General features: G+C 32.9%; 1 protein-coding gene across 14 annotated transcripts in view; it reads right to left on the bottom strand.

Moving 5' to 3' along the window:
- The window catches only part of LOC145271243 (ATP-binding cassette sub-family C member 8-like), a 528,909-nt gene that overhangs the window by 121,686 nt on the left and 380,240 nt on the right, over nucleotides 1-26,983 (bottom strand). For 10 of the 14 annotated variants that reach the window (XM_080126807.1, XM_080126802.1, XM_080126803.1 and 7 more), the window contains 6 exons: nucleotides 24,998-25,093; nucleotides 24,742-24,826; nucleotides 21,273-21,353; nucleotides 16,715-16,852; nucleotides 6,721-6,830; nucleotides 3,294-3,314 (listed from right to left, as the gene is read on the bottom strand). In XM_080126807.1, coding sequence (XP_079982933.1) covers nucleotides 3,294-3,314; nucleotides 6,721-6,830; nucleotides 16,715-16,852; nucleotides 21,273-21,353; nucleotides 24,742-24,826; nucleotides 24,998-25,093 — 531 coding nt within the window. The remainder of the gene's footprint in view (nucleotides 1-3,293; nucleotides 3,315-6,720; nucleotides 6,831-16,714; nucleotides 16,853-21,272; nucleotides 21,354-24,741; nucleotides 24,827-24,997; nucleotides 25,094-26,983) is intronic. The other 4 variants (XM_080126810.1, XM_080126808.1, XM_080126809.1 and 1 more) reach the window with 1 other exon arrangement.

Here is a 26,983-nt window from a genome sequence, read left to right on the forward strand (position 1 = left end):
TCCTGCTTCCCTAACTGTACTGACGTGCAGAAGTTCAAGTGCAACGTGAACCGACATCTTGCTGCTCAAATCCCCACATAGTGCCCCAGTAGTTGCTGCCCCTGATAGTAGCCCCCTACAGCAAAGTGGTAATGTGCCTTGTTTGGGGTGAAAATGTAAAAAGGGTGAGCCAAAAATAGGTGGACAGTAAAAAAGCATTTATTTAGAGATCACGAATTCGTACAATCATATTAATGAAAATTAAATGTTATTTATCAACACAAAGTGTTCAAACTGTTTTCCGTCTTGATTAACACAGCTTTGAAGTCTGCCTCTTATGCTTTGACAAACATTTTCTACTATTGTAATTGTCTGTTTTTTGAGATGAGGTGTTTTCATTGATTGAGATTGTCAGACTGACTTCCTCATCTTGGTTTTTATTGTTACAACGTTTCGGGCCCTCCGGCCTTCGTCAGGTGTTTTGTATCGAACTGGGGAACCGTTTGTTAGGAGTCTCGAACCCAACCCTTTTTATTATTATTACGGGGGTACCGTGTTTGGACTCCAGCTAGGCTTTGGGACAGAGTTACCCAAAAGGTGCTGAGTGCAATCCTGAATGAAGGCAGTGAAAAAGTAACATTCAAAACAGAGAATCAGCAACTATGTCCCAAAGCCTAGCTGGAGTCTGAACACGGTACCCCCGTAATAATAATAAAAAGAGTTGGGTTTGAGACTCCTAACAAATGGTTCCCCAGTTCGATACAAAACACCTGACGAAGGCCGGAGGGCAAAACGGCCGAAACGTTGTGACAATAACAACCAAGATGAGGAAGCCAGTCCGACAATCTCAATCAATTTTCTACTATATTGCACTGTAGAGAACCTAATGTTGATTTTATAAAATTATTTTTATACAATGGCTTGACAAAGTTTAAAATGCAAAAAGTCAAGTATCACAGTTCAACCGTGCTCTAAACAGAATGCACCCCTTTAAACTTTAATTGAAACTATTATATATAAAAAATAAGTAAAAAAATCAACAGTAGGTTCTCTACAGTACAATGTAGATTACAAGTTATTGTGGACTGTGCACCGCAGTGGGTTCCCGACTAGAGTATGCAAGCAATCAATTCGATTGACAAATGGGCGATTTCACCAAGTTAAGCAAGCACAAGTGGAGGGTGCATGGGATTTGACAGAAGTTGATGTCATGAATTCGTTAACAAGTAGCTTTATCTCAGATTTCAATTATGGAACAATAAAATTATCACCCTAGAAAAGACGACATGATTCCATTTCCGTTTGATGAAAACTAGTTGGCCAATTGTGTACAAATCCCGAGAGCGATAGGAGCCTTCTATCATGTCTGAAAGTGACACAATGTTCAAAAAGCGAGATCGGAGATGCGCCGCTGTACAACTCATGCTCCTTACCAATCCAATAGGGCCATGGCCAGCACCCACAAAATGCATCGCTGGATTGTCACAAATAACAGAGACATGCCCAGGGTGATGAAAACCAAATTTCCGGCCACAGTTATGGTCTTTGGTGTCGTTTCAAGTGAGGACCATATCATGGAAGTTCACATTTTTGAAGTCGGCTTGAAAGTCAACACCAAAGTGTACCTGGATGTGCTGAAGAGTGTGGTGATCTCTTGGTGCAATCAGGTGGCTACTGGCAGACTCTGGGTGTGGCAGCGCCGGCTCACAAGTCCAAAGAAACCCAAGCTTGGCTTTAGAAGAAGTGCTATGACTTCATACTTTTCTTTTGCTGCCCAACCCCCCTCCTTCCCTGATCTGAGCCTGCTGAACTACTTTGTTTGGTCATACGTCGAGAAAATCACCAACATGACCTCTCACAACAACAATGCCAGCCTGATCGCTGTTTCCAGTTTTAGACCCATATCGATGCTGTGATTGAGGCTGAAGGCAGCTACACTGAACAGATGTCAGCCTTATTACATAATCAAGTTACCTGAATTGATTTTTTTTTCAATAAAAGTTTTAAAATAAAATTGTAGTGTTGTTTTCTTTAGGGCGACAATTTTATCGTTCCACCCTGTAACATTTTTTACACACCCACAACTGCAATGCCCATTCTGTGTGGCTAGACATGGCAAAATTCGTAATCGGGAGTCCAGATATTAGTAACTCATGCTCCATTGACTGAAGAAATGAAACTGTTATGGAGAGCAGGATAAATTATATTGTATTTAAATTAAATTATTTGCTTACATTTTTTTTAATGATCTTGATAACTGAGAGTACTCAATTCATTTTATATTCATATAGCTTTAATGCTAAGTGGAAACCATCAACCAAAAAGAAAAAGAAAAAAAATGGTTGAAAAATAATTCCATGCTGAAGAAGGAAATAATGAAATTTGTAAAAGAATACAAAAAAAAACACTCACAAAAAAACACTCACAAAAAAAAACTCGTACAAAAAAATACTCATAAAAAACACTCACAAAAAAAACACTCACAACAAAAAAACACTCACACAAAAAAACATTCACACAAAAAAACATTCACACAAAAAAACACTCACAAAAAAAACACTCACAAAAAAAACACTCAGAAAAAAAAAACTCTTACAAAAAAACACTCATAAAAAACACTCACAACAAAAAAACACTCACAACAAAAAAACACTCACAACAAAAAAACACTCACAAAAAACTCTTACAAAAAAAACACTCATAAAAAAACTCACAAAAAAAGCACTCACACAAAAAACACTCACAAAAAACACAAAAAACACTCATAAAAAAACACTCACACAAAAAACACTCACAAAAAAAGCACTCACAAAAAAACCACTCACACAAAAAAAACACTCACACAAAAAACACTCACAAAAAAAGCACTCATAAAAAAAACACTCACAAAAAAAGCACTCACAAAAAAAGCACTCACACAAAAAAAACACTCACAAAAAAAGCACTCACAAAAAAAGCACTCACAAAAAAAGCACTCATAAAAAAAACACTCACAAAAAAAACACTCACAAAAAAAACACTCACACAAAAAAAGCACTCACAAAAAAAGCACTCATAAAAAAAAAACACTCACAAAAAAACAGAAATAAAAAGTCTATTGCTTTAATGCTAAGTGGAAACCATTAACCAAAAAGAAAAAGAAAAAAATGGTTGAAAAATAATTCCATGCTGAAGAAGAAAATAATGAAACTTTGTAAAAGAATAAAAAAACACTCACAAAAAAAAAAGACTCACAAAAAAACCCCCAGAAATAAAAAGTCTAAGAAAATTTTTGACGGGCATGCTGAAAAAAAAGAAAGAAAAGAAACAAGTACCTTTCGGGTGCGGCAGTTTTCCTGGAAAAAGGGTGGGGAGGAAATATTTTTAATAATAAAAAAAAAAAAAGCAGAATTAAAAACAAAAAAGAAGAAAGCTAATATTTTCCTTCGAATTTAAAGAAAATCTTTACGCTGAAATAAATTTGTCCAAAATTCGCCATATTAAAAAAAAAACAAAAACAAACAAAAATAAATTTTTAATCATATAAAACTATCAAGAAGTTTTACTTTTTTATAAAGCAAATCGTTTTTAAGTGAATCTGACTTTCCCAATGTCTCCCACGTTAAAAACCGATTTCTTAAATTTTGCAAGTTTGAATTATTTGGGGTTATTTCCCTTGTTTTCAAGATGACATTGCAATATTGTCGCGGTTTGTTTAGCCACAAAATTTGATTATATTATTCAAAATAAAACTAACTACAAATATTAAATTAGTATATGGATACTCTAATTAAATTAAATTCGGCCTATTTAAAAAAAAAATTAAAATAAATATAATACACATATCCGTGACAGAGAGAAAATATATTCCAAAAATCATGTAAATGGATTCATTTTTATAAAGGAAATAATTTTAAAGCAAATCTATCCCTGTATTAAAAATGGTTTTCTAAAATCGAGCAAGTTTGAATTATTTGGTGTTATTTCCCTTATTTTCAAGGTGACATTGCACTCTCGTTGCTGTTCGTTTAGCCACAAAATTTGATTTTATTGTTAAAAAAAAAACTACTTTATTTGTTTACATGATTTTTGGAGTATGATATTTTCTTTCTCTTTTTTTGTTGCAAATCATCTGCTGAGAAATCGGACAACAGGACCATTGCCAGCACCCTCAAAATGCATCGCCAGATTGCCATGGATATCAGGGACGTGCTCAAGGTGATAAAAACAGAGTTTCTGGCAACGGTTATGCTCTTTGGTGTGGTTTCAAGTGACGGCCACATCATACCACCTCACATCTTCAAAGTCGGCTTGAAAGTCAACACCAAAGTGTACCTGGATGTGCTGAAGAGTGTGGTGACCCCCTGGTGGCCACTGGCAGGAGTGCTATGCCTTTGTACCTTTCTCTCACTGCCCCCCCTTTCTCCCCCAATCTGAACACAATGGATTACTTCATTTGGTCATACGTTGAGAACATCACCAACATGACCTCCCACACGCTGGAAAGATGGTGGGATCCTTCTACCGCTCCAGAAGATATCTCACTACTGATGAAATTCTCTATCTATATAAAAGCCAAGTATGTCCAAGGATGGAATACTGTTGCCATATCTGGGCAGGAGCTGCTAAAAACAGCCTAACCTGCCTTTACAGAGTACAAAATAGACTTCGTGGCTTAGTGGGGGATGCCCTTTTCTCTACCCTGCAACCTCTCTCTCACCGAAGAGACGTTGCGAGCCTATCCTTGTTTTATCGTTATTTCCATGGTAGGTGCTCGTCTGAACTCCAATCTCTGGTCCCCCCTCGCCAGTCTTTCACGAAAAAGAACCCGTCTAGCTGAATCCACTGTGAAAAATTTCCCCCACTCTATATCTGTACCTAAATCAAAATGCGGATTCCATGAACAAAGCTTCTTTCTTAGAACTGCATGCTTGTGGAACTCTGTTCCGTCTGCCTGCTTCCCACCGGACTACAACTTGGATCTCTTCAAGTCCAATGTTAACAAATTCCTAATGAACTGCCCCCTTAGGTAAACACTTCATCAAATCTCCACACTAACGTAATGTACTTGCAATAACCTTTATCCCTGAGTGGCTTCCGTGCCTTGATAAGTGGTGATCACTGTGTGAAAAAAAAAAAAAAAACAACATCAAAGCCAATCTGATCGCCGCTATCTGCCAAGTATTCACTGAGCTCCCAGTTCCGGACCCCTATCGAGGCAGTGATTGAGACCAAAGACAGCTACATTGAATAGATGTCAGCTCTACTACGTAATCATGTTACCTGAATTGATTTTTTCAATAAAAGTTTTAAAATAAATCCACCCTGTAACATTTTGTTTTTAAGATAGGGTGAATTCTGGATAAGCCTCAATTAATCTAACATGGGTGCTTGGTGCAGTGGGGGAAGAGGTGGCTGGTCACTTTTAAAGCATCCAAAACCAAGCTTCTATCTTTACATCAACGCTCTGATCCCAATCTGGCATCAATTGAGACGGATGGCTCTTGTTTCACAGAGGCTCCATGTTTTGACAGGCTTCTTGGTTTGGCCTTTGCTCCTGATCTGAAATGGAGCACGTACATCAGGTCTGTTGCCAAGGACGCTGGGAAAGTGGGATCCTTCTGCCGCTCCGGAGGATGTCTCGCTACTGATGCAATTCTCTGTCTGTATGGAGGCCAAGTGCGTCCAGGGATGGAGTGCTGCTGCCACATCTGGGAGGGAGCTGCTAGGGACAGCCTGTTCTGCTTTGACAGAGTACAAGGTGGACTTTGTGGTTCAGTGGGGGATGCCCTTTTCTCTTCCCTTCAACCTCTCTCCCACAGAAGAGACGTTGCGAGCCTGTCTTTGTTTTGTCATTATTTCCATGGCAGGTGCTCGTCTGAGCTCCAATCTCTCGTCCTCCCTCGTCAATCATTCACAAGAAACACCCATCTGGCTGAAGCTACTGTCAATAATTTTCCCCACTCTTTATCTGTGCGTAAATCCAAACATAGATTCCATGAGCAAAGCTTCTTTCTTAGAAGTGCACGCCAGTGGAACTCTCTGCCGCTTGCCTGTTTCCCACCTGACTACAACTTGGATGTCTTCAAGTCCAACATAAACAAATTCCTGACAAACCGCCCCCTTAAGTACGACACTCTATCAAAACCCCTAATACTAATGATTACTACAATACTATCTCATTGATTACTGTACACTCAATAACCCTTATCCCTGAGTGGCCTTCGGGCCTTGATAAGTGGTGACCCCCATGTAAAAAAAAAAAGAAGAAAATAATAAAAAAGAAATAAAGTGAAACAAGATTATTTTGTGACATGGTCCGTGGCTTAGGTAGAGGTCATCTTGGACGATGATAATGTCTTTGTGTATTGCTAAAAACCATCCAGCGTTTCAAAATGCAAAATGTCGGACCGGAAGTATGTATAATTAAAAAAAAAAAAAAAACTAAATCTAACACATTTTCTATAATAATAAGATTATCTTTATTCATACTAATTTCGACATTTAAGTATGTAATAATGTTTTCACCTGAAATGCGGTTGTTTCAAAATATATGATTCTGCACAAACATCGGATCTTCCATAATCGCATCAATTTAAATTTAAAACTAGAAAAATTTTAAAGATCTTACAAATGAAGAAAATTAAAATAAAAATTAAATTTTAAAACTAGAAAAATTTTAAAGGTCTTACAAATAATGAAAATTAAAATAAAAATTAAATTTTAAGTTTTTTTTTTTTTTCAAAACAAAAAACTACTTACTTGTATTCCTTAAGGATCCTTCGCCATCCCTCATATAAATCCGGAGCCAGTCGTTTGATGTCCCCTAATTTGCCCTGACATTGAATCTGATGTCGTTTTACCACAATAATCTGAAAGATTAATAATAAAAAATCGTTTTAAAAAATCATTAAAAAATCATTAAAAAAATCATTAAAAAATCATTAAAAACATCATTAAAAACATCATTAAAAACATCATTAAAAACATCATTAAAAACATCATTAAAAACATCATTAAAAACATCATTAAAAACATCATTAAAAACATCATTAAAAACATTAAAAACATCATTAAAAACATCATTAAAAACATCATTAAAAATCATTAAAAACGTCATTAAAAACATCATTAAAGTCATTTAAAAATTACAAAAATCATTAAAAAATCATTAAAGACATCATAAAAAAGCATTTAAAAAATCATTAACAAATCATTAACAAATCATAAAAAACATCATAAAAATTATGAACATCATTAAAAACATCATTAAAGTCATTTAAAAATTACAAAAATCATTAAAAAATCATTAAAGACATCATAAAAAAGCATTTAAAAAATCATTAACAAATCATTAACAAATCATAAAAAACATCATAAAAATTATGAACATCATTAAAAAATCATTAAAGAAATCATTGAAACATCATAAAAATTAAAAATTTTCTTTGAGGCATTTCATCCCCCGTTTTCAGACATTATGTAATATTATATTGTTTATTTTTTATTTATTTATTAAAATTTTATATGAAAACAAGTGGAACAACGTGAACAATTTTTATTTTTATTAAAAAAATGTGTAATTTTTATTTATTGTAACTGTAAATTTTTTTATGTGAAACATTTTTAAAAGTATATAAACATTTTTTCACAGAAAGATATCATTCTTACACAAAACTTCTTATAATAATAATAATAATAATAATAATAATAATAATAATAACAACAACAACAATTTGTTTAAGAATGTGATCAATTTCTTCAGTTAAAATATCTGTTGGAAGATATTTCGTTGGGGACACCAAATCATCTATCACCGGCTAGAAAACAGGGGAAGTAATGCAACAATGGAATATGCCGGAATGCCAAAAAAAAACAAAAAAAAAAAAACAAATACCTGTATAATGCATGTATTCGTAACGAAAGGAAAACATCATATTCCAAAAATCATGGTGAACATTGATTGGTTCAAACTTGCTTTTTTTTAAAATAAACATTTTTCTTACAGAAACGTATCATTATCCTGTTAAACTACCTATACTACTACTACTACTACTACTACTACTACTACTACTTATCATCATCATGCAGTCTGAATATGCCGGAATGCCCCCCCCCCCAAAAAATCTCTGTATAATACATGTATTCGTGACGAAAGGAAAGCATCAGATTCCAAAAATCACGTAAATTGCCAAATAGTTTTGTGTTTATAAAGAAAACCATTACTAAGCAATTAATGAGAATTTGTAGGTATTACATTATAAATTTAATAAGTATGAGTTAGTGTTGAGTTATCTCCCTTTGATTTATATTTTTTTTAAATGGTGAACATTGATTACAGAAAAGTATCATTATTATGCTAAACTACCTATAATACTACTACTACTACTACTTATCATCATCATGCTGTCTGTCATAATAATACAAATACTAATGGTACTACTACTACTACTAATAATAATGGTAAGCATGTTAATACTGCTAATAATTCTTCAATTACAATATTAATTGGAAGATATTTCGTCGGGGACACCAAATCATCTATCACCGGCTAGAAAACAGGGAAAGTAAGGCAACAACAAAATGTCCCGAGGAAATATGTCAGAATGTTGAAAAAAAAAAAAAAACCCTGTATAATGCATGTATTCGTAATGAAAGGAAAATATATTCCGAAAAGCACATAACTTTGTTACATGAATAACCCGGTCTAAGCCGGGTTGACATGCTAGTATATATATGTGTATAGGTGTATATACATATATGTACGTTCATGAATATATATGTGTATAGGTGTTCATGAATTAAAATATGGCACGCGTCTGCGGATGAAATGTCAGAAATTGACAAGCTAAACGGGAATTGTTTCAATATTTCTCACAAATATAAACAAACCTTGTTATTGTTATGAAAAATGTAACAGAAAGGAATCTGGTTATGTGGATGTTTTGAAAAGATTGACAGGAAAAAGTGACAGAAGGAAAAAGATGGCAGTTGGAGATTTGATTGTCAACCGAGTGGACGCCACGATAATTCTCTTTGTCGCTCCCCCAGTCTCTCTATCTACCATAAGCAAGCACAACAGGAGAAATAAAAAAAAAAACGGACTGTTGCTTACACCAATGGTTGTTGTGTTTTGAATTCTTAAAAAGGGTTTATAATATAACAACTCGACAAAGTTTTATTTTTATATAAAGAAAACCATTACAAAGCAATTAATGAAAATTTGTTGGCATTACAATATAAATATTATAAGTATGATTTATTGCTGAGTTATCTAGCTTTGTTTTGTAATTTTTTTTCTAAAATGGTGAACGTTGATTGGTTCAAACTTGCTTCAAATGTGACCACCATGCCCATGTAGACCAGTGCTTCCCAACCTTTTTAAAATGGCAACCCATTTTTTTTTTAGACCAAGTCATCAGAAAGCGACCCCAAATCTAAAAATATCTTATATATACATTTTTGTACAATAAATTGCCATATATTGTGATTTTTTTTTACACGGAGGTCACCACTTATCAAGGCCCGGAAGCCACTCAAGGATAAGGGTTATTGCAAGTACATTACGTAAGTGTGGAGATTTGATGAAGTGTTTACTTAAGGGGGCAGTTCATTAGGAATTTGTTATGTTGGACTTGAAGAGATCCAAGTTGTATTCAGGTGGGAAGCAGGCAGACGGAACACAGTTCCACAGGCGTGCAGTTCTAAGAAAGAAGCTTTGTTCATGGAATCCACGTTTTGATTTAGGCACAGACAAAGAGTGGGGGAAATTTTTCACAGTGGATTCAGTTTTTCGTGAAAGATTGGTGAGGGGGGACCAGAGATTGGAGTTCAGACGAGCACCTGCCATGGGAATAACGATAAAACAAGGATAGGCTCGCAACGTCTCTTCTGTGGGAGAGAGGTTGCAGGGTAGAGAAAAGGGCATCCCCACTAAGTCACGAAGTCTATTTTGTACTCTGTCAAGGCAGGATAGGCTGTTTTTAGCAGCTCCTGCCCAGATGTGGCAACAGTATTCCATCCTTAGACGTACTTGGCTTTTATATAGATAGAGAATTGCATCAGTAGTGAGATATCTTCTGGAACGGTAGAAGGATCCCACCAAGTCTATTTTGTACTCTGTCAAGGCAGGATAGGCTGTTTTTAGCAGCTTCTGCCCAGATGTGGCAACAGTATTCCATCCTTAGACGTACTTGGCTTTTATATAGATAGAGAATTGCATCAGTAGTGAGGTATCTTCTGGAACGGTAGAAGGATCCCACCAAGTCTATTTTGTACTCTGTCAAGGCAGGATCGGCTGTTTTTAGCAGCTCCTACCCAGATGTGGCAACAGTATTCCATCCTTAGACGTACTTGGCTTTTATATAGATAGAGAATTGCATCAGTAGTGAGATATCTTCTGGAACGGTAGAAGGATCCCACCTAGTCTATTTTGTACTCTGTCAAGGCAGGATAGGCTGTTTTTAGCAGCTCCTGCCCAGATGTGGCAACAGTATTCCATCATTGATTATTTATAGTAATTTTCAGACTAGTTCCCTTTTGAAGTAATCTCCTCCGGCTGCAATGCCCCATGGAAGTCTTTTTTGCGCGAGCGTCACAATAACCCTTGTTACAGCCGCTTTCATCTTTTCATTTGTCTCATACCAAAAGCCTCTAAGGTTTTCCTTGAGTTTGGGGAATAACCGAAAGTCACAAGAGCAAGGTCTGGACGATAGAGATGGTGAAGAACTGTTCTTCATCTTCTCTCAGCATCCTTCGGGCAAACTTCAGGGAGTCATCAAAAAGGATAATGCCAAATATCGCAACTCAAATGATATTGACATACATGATTTATCGCAACTCAAATGATATTTCTTTATCGCAACTCAAATGATATTGACATACAAGGATCTTTCAATAAGTTTCCAGATTTTTTTTTGATAATATGTACATGGAACTCTAGTCCCCTTCAAAGTAATCTCCTCCGGCTGTAATGCACTTGCACCATTCCAACAACTGGAAGGCCCCATAAAAGTTAAGCAAAGTTCCATGAATTAATTTTAAATCTCAAAACTTTCAATTTTAGACATACAAGGTGCCTTCAATAAGTTTTTTTTCGTATGGGAACTTTTAATAGCATGCACATGAAACTCTAGTCCCCTTCTAAGTAATCTTCTCCGGCTGCAATGCACTTGTTGTGCAAATCTTCCGCATCTTCAGTTCCTTGTGAATAATTGTGCGTACAGTTCCCACACTGACATCAAAATGTGCACTTGTTGTCTCTATAGACACACGACGGTCATTATCCATGAAATTCTTTATTTGGCCAATCAACTCTGGTGTTCTGACTTCCTTACTCTTCCCACACCTCTCATCATCCCGCAGAGATTCCCTGCCTTCCTAAGTAGCTGAGCAGCAACTTGGTTCCCACCAGTTTTGGCAAATAGCAAACAGAATCCTGAACAGAAGCATCCCAACTATCATCAATGGACCTGAGGTAATCTCGTCAACATCAGATAAAGCCAAACTCTTTGCCAAGAACTCGGGGATAAGGGTTTTTTTTTTTTTACATAGGCATAACCACTTATCAAGGCCCAGAGATCACTCGAGGATAAGAGTTAAGAGTGTACAGTAGTCAATTGAACAATATAGTAATCGTTAGTAATGGATATTCAGTAAATTTATTAACTTAAGTGGAACGACTCATCAAGAACGTGTTTACATTGGACTTGAAGACAATCAGATTGTAGTCAGCTGGAAAGTAGGAGAACGGAAGACAGTTCCACAGTCTAAGAAAGAAGGTTTTTTCATGGAATCTACATCAGGATTGGTTTACTGGAATCAAGGTTTTTGATTAGCTTGGCAACATCATGAACAGATATTTGTATATCACATAGCGTGTTTTCTGATACAGGAGGAAATATTGGGGGTTGGCGGCCTTGGTCACAAAGGGTAGAATTAGCTGCAAAGTTCTTGGCAAAGAGTTTGGCTTTGTCTGATGCTGACGAGATTACCTCAGGTTCATTGGTGATAGTTGGGATGGAGCACACGCTTCTGTTAAGAGTTTTGTTTACTATTTGCCAAAACTGGTGGATACCAAGCCGCTGCTCAACTACTTTGGACTTGACGGACTGAGCATAAAACTCTCTCGCATTCTTTATTACTTTCTTATAATCGTTGCTGGCAGTCCTGAAAGTCTCAGTACATCTATTATGTCGGAAGCAATGGAAAAAGTGATTTCTGTGCACAATGGCAGCAGCACATTCTGGAAAGAACCAGGGCTGACTGTTAGGTTTTTGCTGGAACTTTTTCAAGGGTATGAAACGGTCTATGCCTACAATTAACCATTCCGTCAGGTCTGATACTATAGAGGATACATCCTTTTTAAGCATGGAACGCAGAGGTAGATCTGATATAAATGTACGGAAGCTATCCCAGTCAGCCATAGTGTATCCATACACTGTACGATGGAAAGGTACGTCTGAAGACTTATTACATTTCATTTTTATCTTAATTGATACAACAGAGTGGTCGGAAGATCCAAGAGAAGACAGAACGGAAACTGAACATAGTTCAGGGCAAGTTGTGAGAAAAAGGTCTAGTCGACTCGCATACTGGCCGTCATTGTCGGGCACATGGGTGGGTTCGTGAACAATCTGAGTGAGGTCATAAGCAATGGAGAAATCATGACAAAACCTTCCCTCATCATCTGTCTTGTTTGAGTGGGTTAACCATCCTACGTTGTGAACATTGAAGTCTTCACATACGTGAATGTTAACTGAAGGATAAGCAGATAGGATGTGGTCAATTTTCTCAGATATGCTTTTAAAGATAGTAACTCTGCTGTTGTGGGGAGGGGGCGATAGAGAGTAAATATAAACGCAGTAGTGTGAGCTAATGCAACCCAGAAGCACATATAGGGTAAGTTAGGATCTTCTCTGGAGATGTCCCCACCACATGGAAAGTCATCTTTAATATAGACACATATTCCATGCCCATGACGATCTTGGAGTATCCTTTAATTACGAACTCATCTAGGGAAATAGTCTGTCCAATGCCAGTTTCACTTAGAAATAATAGGTCTGGTTTAGTCTCCTGTAATTTTTTTTTTACAACTTATCAAGGCCCGGAAGCCACTCAGGGATAAGGGTTATTGTAAGTACAATATGTTAGCTTGGATATTTAAAGTGTCTACTTAAGGGGGCGGTTCATCAGGAATTTGTTTACGTTGGAGTTGAAGACATCCAAGTTGTAATCAGGAGGGAAGCAGGCAGACGGAACAGAGTTCCACAGGCGTGCAGTTCTAAGAAAGAAGCTTTGTTCATGGAATCTACGTTTTGATTTAGGCATAGATAAAGAGTGGGGAAAGTTTTTGAAAGTTTCAATCTCTGGAAGGTTAGAACGTAAACCCCTGATGTTGGAGAAGGAGACATGGTAGTGGGGGTCTACGTTGGAAGTTGGAGATTCGGGTTTAGTCATGTATTTTTTATTGAAACTTTTCATGATGGAGTTTTGGGATTTGTGGACTAGGTCGACAGACTTGCTTAGAGCAGGACAGAGAGGGAAACTAAGAGAGAAAAAGAAACAAAGAATTGTTTTTTGTAGTACATGATAAGGTAAAGCCGTAACAATTACCCACTAATATAGCATCGAGAGGCCCCACCAGAAGCTACTGCATGGTCCAGAATCCATTCACCAAATGGCAATACAGCAGCCCCAGTACTTTGCACCTGCTGATAGGACAGCCTCCGACAATTTTGGGTCTAAACACTTGAAATTTTAAATATAGGTTCCTTGGACATGGATCTAACTTAATAACTTGATTTGAGTCCAAAACAATAAATGTTAAGGGATCTTAATAGGGGTCAAAGTTTAAAAAATTGACCGCTTTTTTTTTGCTCAACATACACCTCCAAACACCTGGGCAACGCCGGGCTGAAATGCTAGTATATATATATATATAACAATATAACAATAGCCAAGAACACATTACCCGAAAGTACTTCCATTAAACTCCTCGGCCTAACGTTTACAGGGAACATGAATTGCATTGAGAGCATTGTCAAAGAAGGTGGGTTCTCTCTACCATGCTAGAAAACTACTTACGCCTGAAAGTATCCTGTACCTCTTTAAGGCCACCATTCGCCTATGTATGGAGTATTGTTGTCACATTTGGGTTGGTGCATCTGTCACTTGTCTCTCACTTGTGGACAGGGTTCAAAAGAGAGTCGCCAACTGAACTGTCATCTAGGCTTCAGCCTCTATCCTATCGACGAAATGTTGCATCCCTCTGCCTGTTCTACAAGTACTTTAATGGTGCATGCTCTGACGACTTACAAGCACTTGTACCCCCTCAACATGACTAAACCCGACAAGCAGCTAAGTCCCACCCCTTCACAGTAGAGATCCCTAGGTGTAAAAAAGCCTTCTACTCCAATAGTTTCTTCCCCAGAACTGCTAGACTTTGGAACTCCCTTCCGGGATACTGCTTTCCCAACTGTACTGACATGCAGAAGTTCAAGTGTAATGTGAACAAATATATATATACATTCAGCAGTATCAGCCTCACCCTAAACGACACCCACACCAGCCACCAGACTATCCCTTCTTCACCACCGACCTCCAGAAACTACCGACCAACTGTCATCCTTATTCTAAGTAGGCGATCAAAGTCCCCCGTCTCTGCCAATATCAACAGCTTCTACTATGATCGAATTGCCCTTGAATAAAAGTTTGAATTAAACTTCTTGCTTCCATAAGCTCATTTTTGTAATACAAGTTGGCCCACTTACAAGTATTTGGGCATTATCAGCTAGAATCGAAACCGAAACCGAAACTGTAGCATTTAAAGGGGAGACTTGATTCCAAATATTTCTTGTAGGTTATATCTCCCCTCTTTGGTTTTCATTCATAAAATATATTTCACAGTGTATAAAAATTATTTAATACTGAGATATTAATAATCATACCCTATTTACAAAAGAGGGGGGGGATATAACATATGAGAAATATTTGGAATCAAGTCTCCCCTAGCTGTAATTTCAGATCATTTGAAACCGTAGCAGCAAGTTTTAGTCTCCTCTTCATCGAGGCCAGAGATTTTGAGGAATATATATATATATATATATATATATATATATATATATATATATATATATATATATATAAAATAAAATAAAAATTACAATTAGATTTACCAAAATGATCCAAGATGGTAAAACTAAAGTATATTATAAATATTAAAGAATTAATATTTATAAAAATCTCAACCAAATGTAAAAAGCTCGATAAAACCAAATAGGAGATAGAGCTTATAATAAGAGCAAATAGTTAATAAAACAAAAAACACTTTGAAAAAGAGTTAAAAACATATTTAATCTGGAAAGAAACACTTGATAAGTGGATAGTCCTTAATCCGCAGAGTTTCCAAGAAATACTTTCCTTCTCATCAGAGGGTAGGAATTAGCAAAATGCAGGATCGGATTTTGCATACAAAAGTATTTGATGAAACTGCAAGTAAGTCAAAGATCTTACTTGATAACAAAAAGTGAAGCAAAATTATAGCAAAAATGAATTCTCAATATAGGAGATAGTTCAGTCGAAGATGAGAGCAGTCAGGCAGAAAGAGCAGTCAGCAAAGGCAGTCAGAGGAGGGTCCCTTTAGAAGCGAAGGGTTAGAACATTAAATATGTAGTCGACTTTGAATTCCTGGATGTCATAATCATTTCGACTGGTCATATGGAATAAAAGAACATCTCATATTTTTGTAACTGCCGTCTTCGTGTCGCCTTGAAGGTAATATGAAATCATCGTTATTAATGAACTTTGTAAGTAATGTAACCCCTTCTCCATCATAAGTAATGACTGTCCCCTCTTCTGTGTTAAAAGAACGGATCACCCTGTCTCAGTTTCTAATAGATGTTATAAGAACCACATCCTCTTCTCTCTCTCTGACCCTCTTTCTCTTCTGTCTCTCTCTCACCCTCTTTCTCTTCTCTCTCTCTCTCTTTCAGTATAAATGTCTCTTCTCCCCCTCATCAATATGAATGTTACCATATTATCTCTTAATATGAAACCCCCGTGGGTTAGAAGTAGAATAATGTAAGACTTGAATTCCTTGATGCAAAGCCATTGACCGGTCACATCATATCATATAATAAACGGAATCATCATCTTTTTGTATCTGCGTCTTCGAGTTATGTTTTCAACAGAAAAGATATTGTCCATTTATATTATAAGAATTGTAAAAATCATCATCTCAAAACTAGGTAAGAAACATATGTGTCAATGTTCAAACGCACTATCTCTCAGTCTATCTATCAATATATGTTCCCATTTTATCTCTTAATATGAAACCCCAGGCTACACAACAATATTTTACATCTGGAGTTTAAAGACTGGCTACTCGAATCGTCCAGGAGTTTTAAAATAAAGCTGTAGTGTTGTTTTCTTTAGGGGGGACAAATTTATCGTTCCACCCTGTAGATTCTTAGACAAATGAGAGGTATGAAAGACCGAGGGAGGGAGAGTATTAACCCGACCTCCACTGGAAAATGACAAAGAATATTGGGATCCTGATGAGGCTTTTTGCCACCCTAACTCCATGGCCGTTGTTAGTGAGAAATCAATGATAAACAGCTGTTGCAATAACACAACGTTACGTGCAATGATTATCGAAAAAGATGGAGAGCCCTGGTTTCATTTGATAGGCATAAAAGTTCTGCCCCTACTATCTGCTTGCATTAATCGTAGAAAAATTGAAAACAGAAAGACTTACGTGACTCGCGCTGCTAATGTGATGGACTTGCGTTGTAACGAGAATGGCGGTGCGTTTCTGTTTTAGTATTCTACGGATGACGGAGTCATCAAAGACGCTGCGGGCCAAGTGTGGTTCCATTGTTGAAAAAGGGTCATCCTGAAAACGAGATAAAAGTTTTATACAAACAATTAGTAAATAAAGTCACACGTGGATGAAATGATGAAAATGGTTTGGTTTTATTTTACGGCATATCAACCCTTTTCGGATTATTTAATGCCGAATCCAGTTATTTTGGAAATAGTATTTATGTTCATCCAGTTATTTTTGTAGGTTTTTATTCTTTTTTTTTATTATTGTTAACTGGTCGTTTTATTTTACGGCATATCAACCCTTTTCGGATTATTTAATGCCGAATCCAGTTTTTTTGGAAATAGTATTTATGTTCATCCAGTTATTTTGTAGAAGGTTTTTATTCTTTTTTTTATTATTGTTAACTGGTCGTTTTATTTTACGGCATATCAACCCTTTTCGGATTATTTAATGCCGAATCCAGTTATTGTGGAAATAGTATTTACGTTCATCCAGTTATTTTTGTAGAGGGTTTTTATTCGTTTTTATTAGTATTGTTAACTGGTCGTTTTATTTTACGGCATATCAACCCTTTTCGGATTATTTAATGCTGAATCCAGTTATTGTGGAAATAGTATTTATGTTCATCCAGTTATTTTTGTAGAAGGTTTTTATTCTTTTTTTTTATTATTGTTAACTGGTCGTTTTATTTTACGGCATATCAACCCTTTTCGGATTATTTAATGCTGAATCCAGTTATTGTGGAAATAGTATTTATGTTCATCCAGTTATTTTTGTAGAAGGTTTTTATTCTTTTTTTTTTATTATTGTTAACTGGTCGTTTTATTTTACGGCATATCAACCCTTTTCGGATTATTTAATGCCGAATCCAGTTTTTTTGGAAATAGTATTTATGTTCATCCAGTTATTTTGTAGAAGGTTTTTATTCTTTTTTTTTATTATTGTTAACTGGTCGTTTTATTTTACGGCATATCAACCCTTTTCGGATTATTTAATGCCGAATCCAGTTATTGTGGAAATAGTATTTACGTTCATCCAGTTATTTTTGTAGAGGGTTTTTATTCGTTTTTATTAGTATTGTTAACTGGTCGTTTTATTTTACGGCATATCAACCCTTTTCGGATTATTTAATGCTGAATCCAGTTATTGTGGAAATAGTATTTATGTTCATCCAGTTATTTTTGTAGAAGGTTTTTATTCTTTTTTTTTATTATTGTTAACTGGTCGTTTTATTTTACGGCATATCAACCCTTTTCGGATTATTTAATGCTGAATCCAGTTATTGTGGAAATAGTATTTATGTTCATCCAGTTATTTTTGTAGAAGGTTTTTATTCTTTTTTTTTATTATTGTTAACTGGTCGTTTTATTTTACGGCATATCAACCCTTTTTGGATTATTTAATGCCGAATCCAGTTATTTCGGAAATAGTATTTACGTTCATCCAGTTATTTTTGTAGAAGGTTTTTATTCTTTTTTATTATTATTGTTAACTGGTCGTTTTATTTTACGGCATATCAACCCTTTTCGGATTATTTAATGCTGAATCCAGTTATTTTGGAAATAGTATTTATGTTCATCCAGTTATTTTTGTAGAGGGTTTTTATTCTTTTTTTTATTATTATTAACTGGTCATTTTATTTTACGGCATATCAACCCTTTTCGGATTATTTAATGCTGAATCCAATTATTTTGGAAATAGTATTCTTCAAGCTCTTTGTATCTTCAATCGCTAGTTTGTAGTATTTGGTTCCGTTGTTTTATAGTAGATTTTATCATTTTTGCTCCCTGCCCTGCAGAGCTTTAATTTACAATAGTCTCGTTTTGATATTCTGTCCTTCATCCCTCCACCCTCACCTCTCCCATTATTATTATTATTATTATTATTTGCCATTTTTTTTTTAACTTTGGAAATAGTTAAGTTTTGTAGAAGGTTTTTATTCTTCAAGCTCTTTGGTTCTTTAATCTTAGTAGTATTTGGTTTGGTTGTTTTCTTTTACGGCATATCAACCCCTTTTCGGATTATTTAATGCCGAATCCAGTTATTTTGGAAATAGTATTCATGTTGCATCCAGTTATTTTGTAAAAGGTTTTTATTGTTCGAGCTTTTTGTATCTTTAATGAGTAGTTTGTAGTGTTTGGTTTGGTTGTTTTATAGTGGATTTTATCGTTTTTGTTCCTGCAGAACATGAATGAGTTCTGCAATGGGGGAGGGAAAAGGATTACAGTATTAATGTTTGGTACATTTTAAGTTAGGAAACCAGTCAGGAAGTGGGGAAAGAGAAAGGGGGAATGGGAAGAAGGAAAAAAGGGGGAAATTACTCCATTTAATTTTTACGATCACAGTAGCATCTTCTGTGTTCAAATTGTATCACTAATGTATTCACAAACTGACCCTACTACCTCAACTGTTCTATATCTACTAGGACTGAACGTAGACATATTGCAACCCAAAAGAAACAAGGTCACTAACAGCAATATTTAGTTACTGTCCAGAATTTCCCCCTGTATTAAAAAGAACAATCTGTATGATGTATGTACCTATGACAAAACAAAAACATCATATTCCAAAAATCATATTTTGATCAAGTTTTATTTTTTGAATAAGAAAATCAAATTTTATGGCTAACTGAGTAGCTAGAAGTGGGGAAATAGACAGAAATGGGAAGAACAAAAAAGGGGGGAAAAATAAATATATATATGATGAATGTACATCATATATATATATATATATATATATATATATGAGCAAACAGTTAATAAAATATGTTAAAAAACACTTTGAAATGAGTTAAAAACATATTTAATCTGAAAAGGAAACACTAGATAAATGGATAGTCCTTAATCTGTGGAGTTTCGAAGAAATACTCTCCTTCTCATCAGAGCGTAGGAATTAAACAAAAGGCGGGATCGGATTTTGCATGCAGAAGTATTTGATGAAACAACAAGTAAGTCAAAGATCTTACTTGAAAACAAAAAAAGTGAAGCAGAGGGAATATGGTAAAGAAAAAGGTGATTACACATGAATGGATAGTCTGGTGGAAGATAAATAATCCAGTGACGGTAAAATCCAAATGTAAAACTTCAAAAAGTTAAAAGAATTTCCATTTGTACAAGTAAAATCCAAAGACATCCCGTAATTGGAAGAAGATGGTCCATAATAATCCAAAGGCAGAAATCCATGGAATAATTCACAAACATGTGTACAAGGAAGAAATAATATTAATAAAAGAAAAATAAGATGTGCTTTTCACTCTACTTCCGAGACATAATTATAAATAAAAAAGATCTAGGAAGAAAAAGGAGAGAGAGAAAAAAAAATGATAAAGTTAAATATAAAATAAAGGGAAACAAAAGTCAAAACGACCCAGACAGGAAATGTTAAAGGCACAAAAATATATATAGGGCAAAATAATATAGGTCATATATATATATATATATATATATATTGGTATGTTTTCGTCATTATTATGTGACCTTTTGCTTCTCAATCCCAATTCATAAAACTACACATGGAGATGGGATCGTCTATAACACAAGCAGACCATCATGTCCCCTCTACAAACTAATTTGCATATTTGTTTTCAGAAAAAAAACATCCTATTAATTAACGCAGCTGCTGCTGATTAAAGCAACTTCGATACGGGTGATCAATTGGGTCCATCAGCGTAAAATATTGTAAAACAATCTTGAAATCTCCTATATAATATTTTGACTGCAGAAGTCCCCCCCCCCGGACCAAAGTATCGTAGGTTTGCAACAACAGATGACACAGACAAATTCATTACCTAATAGCCAATATCTTCAATTTAAATACATTCAGTCGTGATAATAAAATATTACATTGTATCCTACGAGCAACACTATTATTATTGCAACATATATTTCAGTGTCAAACTCCACCCTCAGTCAAAATACTGAGGATGGAGTTTGACTCCAAAATATATTAAAATTATAAATTTCAAACAAGTAAAATATTTGTTTATTTTCATAATATTGTGTTGTAATTTCGCTTTCAAACGTATCTGATGCATATTTTATTTTATTCAAATTAAATCAACGCTTCAATGATGGGACTCACACCACTGATATATATATATATATATATATATAAAAAATAAAATCTTCCACCAGACTATCCATTCACGTGTAATCACCTTTTTCTTCACCATATTCCCTCGGCTTCAATTTTTTGTTATCAAGTAAGATCTTTGACTTACTTGTTGTTTCATCAAATATTTTTGTATGCAAAATCCGATCCTGTATTTTGCTAATTCCTACCCTCTGATAAGAAGGAAAGTATTTCTTTGAAACTCCACGGATTAAGGACTATCCACTTATCTAGTGTTTCCTTTTCAGCTTTTAACGTATTTCAAAGTGTTTTTTAACATGTTTTATTAACTGTTTGCTCTTATTATATATATATATATATATATATATATATATATATATATATATATATATACCACATATGTCGAGATATTTACCATGATGATGGTGTTGGCTGATGAGTAGAGTGCCCTGGCTAAACTAATTCGTTGCCGTTGGCCTTCCGTCAGCAGATTGCCCTGAAAATAATAATAAATAAGTAAATTCAAGTACATACATACATACATACATATATATATATGGACAGATAAAAAAAAAACAGATCAAAATTATGTTCAACGTTTCGTCTTTATTTCAAGACTTCTTCAGGATGATTGATTTGAAGAAAGGGTTGAAAGTTCATTTATTGTGAAATGGATGTCCCTGTTCTATTTTAGAAAAAAAAAACCGTTAGCATTCAAAGTTTGTATAGCCATGTGATGTGATATATTTTTTTAACAACATTTAGTCATTACAAAACAAAAACAACATGGCTGACTGTCTACGGTTTCAATACAAAAGCAATTAAAAAAAAACGGTTTCAATTTGGCTATTTTATTTTATAATTAAAATAGTTATGTTGAGAGGAGACTGTAAGATCTTTTTTTGACATTTGTTCCTTTATAATTTATTTGTAAAAAAATTATTCCTTTATAATTTATTTGTAAAAAAAATTATTCCTTTATAATTTATTTGTAAAAAAATTATTCCTTTATAATTTATTTGTAAAAAAAATTATTCCTTTATAATTTATTTGTAAAAAAAATAATTCCTTTATAATTTATTTGTAAAAAAATTATTCCTTTATAATTTATTTGTAAAAAAAAATATTCCTTTATAATTTATTTGTAAAAAAAATTATTCCTTTATAATTTATTTGTAAAAAAAATTATTCCTTTATAATTTATTTGTAAAAAAAATAATTCCTTTATAATTTATTTGTAAAAAAATTATTCCTTTATAATTTATTTGTAAAAAAAATTATTCCTTTATAATTTATTTGTAAAAAAAATTATTCCTTTATAATTTATTTGTAAAAAAAATTATTCCTTTATAATTTATTTGTAAAAAAAATTATTCCTTTATAATTTATTTGTAAAAAAAATTATTCCTTTATAATTTATTTGTAAAAAAAATTATTCCTTTATAATTTATTTGTAAAAAAAATAATTCCTTTATAATTTATTTGTAAAAAAAATAATTCCTTTATAATTTATATGTAAAAAAAAATATTCCTTTATAATTTATTTGTAAAAAAAATTATTCCTTTATAATTTATTTGTAAAAAAAAATATTCCTTTATAATTTATTTGTAAAAAAAATTATTCCTTTATAATTTATTTGTAAAAAAAATTATTCCTTTATAATTTATTTGTAAAAAAAATTATTCCTTTATAATTTATTTGTAAAAAAAATTATTCCTTTATAATTTATTTGTAAAAAAAATAATTCCTTTATAATTTATTTGTAAAAAAAAATATTCCTTTATAATTTATTTGTAAAAAAAATTATTCCTTTATAATTTATTTGTAAAAAAAATTATTCCTTTATAATTTATTTGTAAAAAAATTATTCCTTTATAATTTATTTGTAAAAAAAATTATTCCTTTATAATTTATTTGTAAAAAAAATTATTCCTTTATAATTTATTTGTAAAAAAAATTATTCCTTTATAATTTATTTGTAAAAAAAATTATTCCTTTATAATTTATTTGTAAAAAAAATAATTCCTTTATAATTTATTTGTAAAAAAAATAATTCCTTTATAATTTATTTGTAAAAAAAATAATTCCTTTATAATTTATTTGTAAAAAAATTATTCCTTTATAATTTATTTGTAAAAAAATTATTCCTTTATAATTTATTTGTAAAAAAAATTATTCCTTTATAATTTATTTGTAAAAAAATTATTCCTTTATAATTTATTTGTAAAAAAAATTATTCCTTTATAATTTATTTGTAAAAAAAATTATTCCTTTATAATTTATTTGTAAAAAAAATTATTCCTTTATAATTTATTTGTAAAAAAATTATTCCTTTATAATTTATTTGTAAAAAAATTATTCCTTTATAATTTATTTGTAAAAAAAATTATTCCTTTATAATTTATTTGTAAAAAAATTATTCCTTTATAATTTATTTGTAAAAAAATTATTCCTTTATAATTTATTTGTAAAAAAAATTATTCCTTTATAATTTATTTGTAAAAAAATTATTCCTTTATAATTTATTTGTAAAAAAAATTATTCCTTTATAATTTATTTGTAAAAAAATTATTCCTTTATAATTTATTTGTAAAAAAAATTATTCCTTTATAATTTATTTGTAAAAAAAATTATTCCTTTATAATTTATTTGTAAAAAAATTATTCCTTTATAATTTATTTGTAAAAAAAATTATTCCTTTATAATTTATTTGTAAAAAAAATTATTCCTTTATAATTTATTTGTAAAAAAAATTATTCCTTTATAATTTATTTGTAAAAAAAATTATTCCTTTATAATTTATTTGTAAAAAAAATAATTCCTTTATAATTTATTTGTAAAAAAAAATATTCCTTTATAATTTATTTGTAAAAAAATATATTCCTTTATAATTTATTTGTAAAAAAAATTATTCCTTTATAATTTATTTGTAAAAAAATTATTTCTTTTTATTTATTTGTAAAAAAAATTATTCACAAAAAAAAAAACAATGTGTTGTTTGTTGAATTTTCATTGAAAAAAAATCTAAATTTTTAAAGATGAATTCTTTTTAGCTTTTAAAGATTTTAAATTCATCGTTTTATCTTTTTTTATTCATGTGTTCTAAAAATCTTCAGCTACCTTGGAATTTCCAGGGGTTCTGCTAGTATATATTAATAACTAATAATTATAAGTTCTGCTAATTAATTACTAGTGGGAGTGCAAAATATCTTTGCAGCCAAATTTTCACTCCAAAACTGATTAAAATGCTTGCTGCGTGTCTGAATACCCTTATTTCAAATGTTTAGACCAAAAACTGGCTGAATAGTTTGTTAGAGATCGCAAAGGCCAAATCTTTTGAACTGTGACCCCTTGCAGCCAAATTTTTGACCAAAAACCGATTAAAAAGCTTGCCCTATGTCTGAATACACTTTATGTAAAATTTCAAATGTTTCGACCAAAAATTGGCTGAGTAATTTGGTAAAGACCGCAGAGGTCAAACTTTTTAAAACTTTGACCCTAATTTTGACTCCTTAGCACTTATTGTTTCGGGCGCAAATCAAATTAAAAAGTTTGACCCATGTCCAAGTTCAAACATACTTATCAAAGTATTCTGATGTACATCTATATCAAAAACACTTGTAAACGTTTTTTTTTAAATTTTTAAATTTTTTATTTCCATACTTTGTGGACCAGGCGCAAACGCAGACCCTACAATTTTAATGAACAACCGTTCTGCCAGATCAAACATACCCATTCCTGTGTCTTGATACATCTTCTATCATTATATGTAATCAGTTTTTTAAAATAGTCCACCATATAGGAGCCTATTCGTGACCACACACACACTCACACACATTCAGCTTTATATTATAGATATTAAAATCACAATTGTTATTCTTACCTGTTCACCAACCTCTGTCCGATCACGAGCTGGCCACATCGTTAGGTCAAAGTTCAAACCCACAGCATGGAGAACTTTTTTATATCTGCAAAGAAACACAACAGAAACATTATCATTCCTTTTTTTTTAATCATTTGAATAGTTCCATAAAGTAAGACGATCCTCACCAGGCAAATGCACAAGTCAAGCATTATGGTTAACTTGTGCTACCAGACCAAAAAGAAAACAAGGGTCGATAAATAATGTGTTGACTTACTTTCTCCAATTGTAACCTTGTCCAAATAAGATGTTTTCTTGGACCGTGGCATTCATTAACCAAGGTGGTTGAGAACAGTAGGCCAGATTGCAACCCCTGAAAAGAGTGCAAAAGAAAAGAAAAGTTTGTTCACAATTACGAGAAACTGTGGAAATTGTATGTATCTAGAAAAGACGACATGATTCCATTTCCGTTTGATGAAAACCGGTTTTCTTTTTTTCTTTTGCAGACCATTTACACACTGACCAGTTGTGTACAAATCCCAAGAGCGATAGGAGCCTTCTATCACGTCTGAAAGTGACACTATGTTCAACGAGTAAAATCAGAGATGTATCGCTGTACAACTCCGAGTAATGACAACAGGACCATTGCCAGCCCCCTCAAAATACAAATCTGGACCGTTCAACACGTGAGGGCACAGCTCAACATTTCCAGCCATGGTTATGGTCGTTGGTGCAGTTTCAAGTAAGGGCCACATCATGCCACCTCACATCTTCGAAGTCGGTGTAAAAGTTAACACCAAAGTGTACGTGGTTCTGTTGAAAAGTGTGGTGCAATCAGATGGCTGCTGGCAGACCCTGGTATGGCAGCAGGACTCGTCTGTGACGCAATATGCTTGCAATGAACACTAGCAGGGCTACCCGGCGTTGCTCGGGACCATATAAACAATGAGAAAATTGAAATGGATTTTGAACATATTTTTTATTCTTAGGAGAGAGGAATTTTTAATGCCTATGTATCATTCAATATTTCGAGCAAAAAAATATTTTACCTACCCTAGAACGGGCATTACGCATGTATGAAATAATTGTACCTTTCCTAGGACAGGTAATTCACAGCATGTATATGAAATAATTTTACCTTCGCGAGGACGGGTAATGTACAACACATATTTAAAATAAGTTTACCTACCCTCGGACGGGTAATTTATATGCATATATGAAACAATTTAACATACTCTCGGCAGGTATTGTACAACATATATGAAATAATTTTTCTTCCCACCAAGGCTACCATAATTTTAAGAAAATTGAAATCATTTTTAGAAGATGGATCATTAGGATTTCCAAATTAATACATAAATACATTGTGTTGGTTAATGATTTGACAACCCTTGCTTCACTATAAATTTCAACATTACTGCGTTTCTTTCCTTTCTCACTATCGGTACTATAATTGTAAGAAAAATTATGTCATTTGTATTAATATATTCTTTTACTAGTGCATGTTTCATGTAATCCAATTTCTCTTTTTGGCAAATCAATGTTCAAACGTTCTGTTCAAGCATAAAAAGAAATTTGCCATAGTCATGAACGTTTTCGACTTTCACGAGTCATCTTCAGGCGAGTGATGAAATAAAAATTGCGTTTGGGGAATTTAGTGAAAAGTTGATTAAAATCGTTTAAAATGATTAAAAGCATTTAAGCGTACCTTCCCCCTCCCCTCATATTGAGCCTGATTGATGGTTGGTTCGTTCATGTGAATAAGTACGGCTTTTAGCTATTTTAATCAACCACTACTTTTATTAATACCTTTTTTAACCACTACTTTTATTAATACCTTTTTTAACCACTACTTTTATTTATACCTTTTTTAACCACTACTTTTATTTATACCTTTTTTAACCAAAACTTTTATTTATACCTTTTTTAACCAAAACTTTTATTTATACCTTTTTTAACCAAAACTTTTATTTATACCTTTTTTAACCAAAACTTTTATTTATACCTTTTTTAACCAAAACTTTTATTTATACCTTTTTTAACCAAAACTTTTATTTATACCTTTTTTAACCAAAACTTTTATTTATACCTTTGTTTTAACCAAAACTTTTATTTATACCTTTTTTAACCAAAACTTTTATTTATACCTTTGTTTTAACCAAAACTTTTATTTATACCTTTGTTTTAACCAAAACTTTTATTTATACCTTTGTTTTAACCAAAACTTTTATTTATACCTTTGTTTTAACCAAAACTTTTATTT

Source organism: Euprymna scolopes, chromosome 46 (assembly GCF_053919585.1).
Source record: "Euprymna scolopes isolate OS-2025 chromosome 46, ASM5391958v1, whole genome shotgun sequence".
Classification (NCBI taxonomy): Eukaryota; Metazoa; Mollusca; class Cephalopoda; order Sepiida; family Sepiolidae; genus Euprymna; species Euprymna scolopes.